Consider the following 4,377-nt stretch of genomic DNA (forward strand, 5'->3'; position numbering starts at 1 on the left):
ATATATATTTTTTTTTATCAAAAGGAGACAGACAGACAGACAGAGAGTGCTTACCTTGAAAGATGATTTTGGTCCGGTCTAGGGGGGCTACAGCTGTTTTGGCGAGGGCACCAGCTAGGGCCCCGGACAGGAGGGAGCTGAGCACTTGCCTGTGTTCGCTCTGCAACGGAACACAGAACACACGTTGCGGTTGGCAGAGGGCACCGGGGGTCGGCTCTGCAGGGGACCACACCTCAGAGACGTACCAGGGCCCAGAGACGCTCGGGGAGGCCCGGGGCCAGCAGCGCTTGGATCCAGGAGGCAGTGAAAAACCTTCCTGGGTGGCAAGGACCGTCCACACCGGAGGTGATGCGCTGTCTGGGCATCCTGTGAGGTTCTGTGTTCTCAGAGACAGATCCACAGCTGGACTGACCCAGAGCAGTAGAATTACGCCTCTCCTGGGACCAGCAGTTAGCGTAATGGCTGTGTTGCTGGACTCCCACATAGTCAACCACGGTTCGCGTCCCGGACCCGGTGGCTTAAAACTCATGCCGGGCGCGTGTGCATGAGTGCCCAAGATCCCGAGAGGAGAATAGAGGAGAAGGGATTGCGGTGTGGCCATCGCCCCGGGGGGTGATTTCTCGCTTTCTGTCTCTCTGTCTCTGTCTTTGTAGTGAGCGCACGTGCCCTAGAGCAAAAACCTCTCAAAAATAAAATAAAATAAAAAGATTAAGTTTGCCGTGGGGCACATGCACTTGCCAGAGAAAGAGACAGGAAGAAAGCACCCTACCCTGGGGATGGCCACGCCACAATCCCTTCTCCTCCATTCTCCTCTTGGGATCTTGGACACGCACGCACATGCGCCTGGCGTGAGTTTAAGCCACTGGGTCCGGGACTCGAACCACGGTCGACTATGTGGGAGTCCAGCGACATAGCCATTACACTAACTGCTGGTCCCAAGAGAGAGATTTTTGCTATACGGTGCATGTGCTTGCCAAAGACACAGAGAAACAGACAGAAAGCGAGAAATCACCCCCTGGGGGGATAGCCATGCTGCCTCTAACCACCATACCACCTGCTGGCCCCAGTAAGATCATTCTTTAAAAAATAAAATAAAATTAAATTAAATTAAATTAAATTAAATAAACCACTGTCTTAAGCTGATCAACGTAGTAGGAGCCATCCTGCAGAGCCCTCTCATCGGCCATGGTCTTCCCGCTCTGTTTGGGCAGCTCACTGAACTTCAAGGGACAGGCCTGCTCCGGGCCTTGGTCACTGTCACCCATACAGCCTGGCGCGTGAGTCTTCCCTACCCGCCTAGCGCAGGCACTGATGCGGTATGATCTGGAATTCGGGGAAAGGTCAGGAGGCCTGGAGGGTGATGCCACGTCTACCTTTGACCCCATGGACTTTGGAAACTGCCCGAGTTAGGCCCGGGAGCGAGGATGGCTTCCTGTGTGGGGCCGGGTCAGTCTGCGTGTTAGGTTTGATCAAGAGAATTTATAGGACCATGGAGGTTTCGGTTTCTATGGTGAACGAGATCGGGGGCTGATCGGATTTCTTTTCTGAAGGATTTTCTTGGGAGCAGCAGATGGCAGAGTGGTTACATTGACGGACTCCCACGCAGTCTTCCGTGGTTCGAGTCCCAGTCCAAGAGGCTTAAAACTCACACCAGGTGTGTGTGCGTGCGTGCCCAAGATCCCGAGAGGAGAATGGAGGAGGACGGATTGCGGCGTGGCCATCCCCTCTGGGGAGTGATTTCTTACTTTCTGTCTCTCTGTCTGTCTCTGTCTCTCCAGCGAGCGTATGCACCCTGTAGCAAAAATCTCTCTTCAAAAAAAAAATTAATGGGACTGGCAGGTGGTCTTTTGGTTGGTGGCACTGGACTCTTACATGGCCAACCACAGTTCAAGTCCTGGACCTGGTAGCTTGCTTTCTCACTTTCAACCTCTTTCTCTCTCTCTGTCTCCCTCTTTCTGTCCCTATCTGTTCAAATTACAACAAAATAAACTCTTGGCGTGGTGGTTAAGGTGCTGGACTCCCACAAGGCTGACTAGGGTTCAAGTCCTGGACCTGGAGGCTTGCTTTCTCACTTTCCTTCTCTATTTCTCTTCCTCACTTTGTCCCTCTCTGGTTAAATCAAAATAAATAAATAAAGTAAAGTAAAACATTAAAAAAAAAAAAACCCTATAAAATAAAAGGAAAAAAAGAGGATTCTCTTCTTCCATCAAAGCATGGAAGTAACAGATGAACACAAACTCCACCCCATAGCTATTTCAAGTTTGAGTAACTTTTTTTTGCTATAGGGCGCATGCACTCGCCAGACAGACAGAGAGAGACAGAGAGACAGAAAGTGAGAAATCACCCCCCAGGGGGGATGGCCATGCCGCAATCCCTTCTCCTCCATTCTCCTCTCGGGATCTTGGGCATGCACGCACACGCGCCCGGTGTGAGTTTAAGCCACCAGGTCCGGGACTCGAACCATGGTTGACTGCATGGGAGTCGAGCAAGGTAGTCATTATGTCACCTGCTGGTTCCAAATACATAATTCTTTCTTTTTTTTTTGGAGAGGTTTTTTTTGCTATAGGGCACGTGGACTCACCAGACAGACAGAGACAGAGAGACAGAAAGCGAGAAATCACCCCCTGGGGAGATGGCCACACCGCAATCCCTTCTACTCTCGTGATCTTGGGCATGCACGCACACGCACCCGGCGTGAGTTTTAAGCCACCGGGTCCGGGACGCGAACCGCGGTCGACTACGTGGGAGTCCAGCGACATAGCCATTACGCTAACTGCTGGTCCCAAGTTTGAGTAACTTTTTTCCCTCCTGACAGGGTCTCACTATGTTGTAATTCTCTTCCCTCATCCTCCCAGTCGGGACTGCAGGCCTGTGCGACCATATCTGGGTTTTTTCAATTTTTAATTAAAGGGGCCGGCAGATGGTGTGGTGGTTAATGCGCTGGACTCCCACCTGGCCGACTGTGGTACAAGTCCAACCTGATGGCTCGCTTTCTCATTTTTTCTCTGTCTGTCTTTCTTTGGTCGAATTAAAAAAAAATAACAATAATAATTGGGACAGGCAGATGACGTATAATGGTAACGTCGCTGGACTCCCATAAAGTCAACTGTGGTTTGAGTCTTGGACCTGGAAGATTGCAACTCACTCCAGGTGTGCGTGCGTGCCCAAGATCCTAGGAGGAGAATGGAGGGGAAGGGACTGCAGTATGGCCATCCCCCCAGGGGGGTGATTTCTCACTTTCTATTTCTCTGTCTTTGTCTATCCAGTGAGCACACCACCCTATAGGAAAATCTCTCAGACCAGCAGATGGCGTCATGGCCAAATTGCTGGCACACTCTGTAGTCGACGATGGTTCGAGTCCTGGACCCGGTGGCTTAAACTCATCATGCCAGGAGCGTGTGTGTGCGTGCCCAAGATCCCGAGAAGAGAATGGAGGAGAAGGGATTGCGGCGTGGCCATCCCCGCTGGGGGGTGATTTCTCACTTTCTGTCTCTCTGTCTCTCTGGCAAGCGCACACGCCCTATAGCAAAAACCTCTAAAAAAAGTTGGGATGGGAACCAGCAGTTAGTGTAATGGCTATGTTGCTGGACTCCCACATAGTCGACCGCGGTTCGCATCCCGGACCCGGTGGCTTAAAACTCACGCCGGGCGCGTGTGCGTGCGTGCCCAAGATCCCGAGAGGAGAATGGAGGAGAAGGGATTGCGGCGTGGCCATCCCCCTGGGGGGTGATTTCTTGCTTTCTGTCTCTGTCTCTCTGGTAAGCGCACGTGCCCTATAGCAAAAACCTCTAAAAAAAAGTTGGGGTGGGCAGAAATGAAAACAGGCATGTTATAGGATGCAGGGGATTTGTAAGGGGGTGCAGGGTGCACAGGAAAGGGAGTGAGGAGCTGTAGGAGATGGGGCGTGGGGGCCGGTGGACATGGTCAGTGGCTCGGCAAGGACGCAGGGATGAGGCACGCAGATGGCGAGGGGAGTGGATGGAGGGAGGCTGGGGCCCCTGGAAGCCCGGATACTTGCCTTGGAAGAGACCGGCGAGTGTAGGGTAGCCTCTGCATCCTCACGCAAACCCACGGAGCTTTCCTTCACACCATTACCCATACCAGGCCTGCTGGGGACTGCGGGAGACTCGGTCCTGGGGAAGCGAGAGGGGGGCCGGTGAGAGGCGGCAAGACCTGGCGAGGAGGCAGCCTCCCCTGTCAGCCCACGGTGCCCATGGCCAGCCCCAGTCCCAGCCCCGGTGGTCATTTTCTTTTTTTTTTTTTTGGAGAGTTTTTCACCATAGGGCATGTGCGCTCGCCAGACAGACAGAGAGAGACATAGAGACAGAAAGCGAGAGATCACCCCCCAGGGGGGATGGCCACGCCGCAATCCCTTCT

The 4,377-nt window shown here is 52.9% G+C and overlaps 1 protein-coding gene across 1 annotated transcript in view; it reads right to left on the bottom strand.

Moving 5' to 3' along the window:
- Window positions 1–4,377, bottom strand: part of SLC25A42 (solute carrier family 25 member 42) — a 22,090-nt gene that overhangs the window by 12,700 nt on the left and 5,013 nt on the right. Inside the window, 2 exon segments of the mRNA XM_027771289.1 lie at window positions 55–160; window positions 4,019–4,133. Of these exon segments, the coding sequence (XP_027627090.1) occupies window positions 55–160; window positions 4,019–4,099 (187 nt within the window). The 5' untranslated portion in view covers window positions 4,100–4,133.

This window comes from Tupaia chinensis, unplaced genomic scaffold (genome assembly GCF_000334495.1).
Source record: "Tupaia chinensis unplaced genomic scaffold, TupChi_1.0 Scaffold000201_1, whole genome shotgun sequence".
NCBI lineage: Eukaryota > Metazoa > Chordata > Mammalia > Scandentia > Tupaiidae > Tupaia > Tupaia belangeri.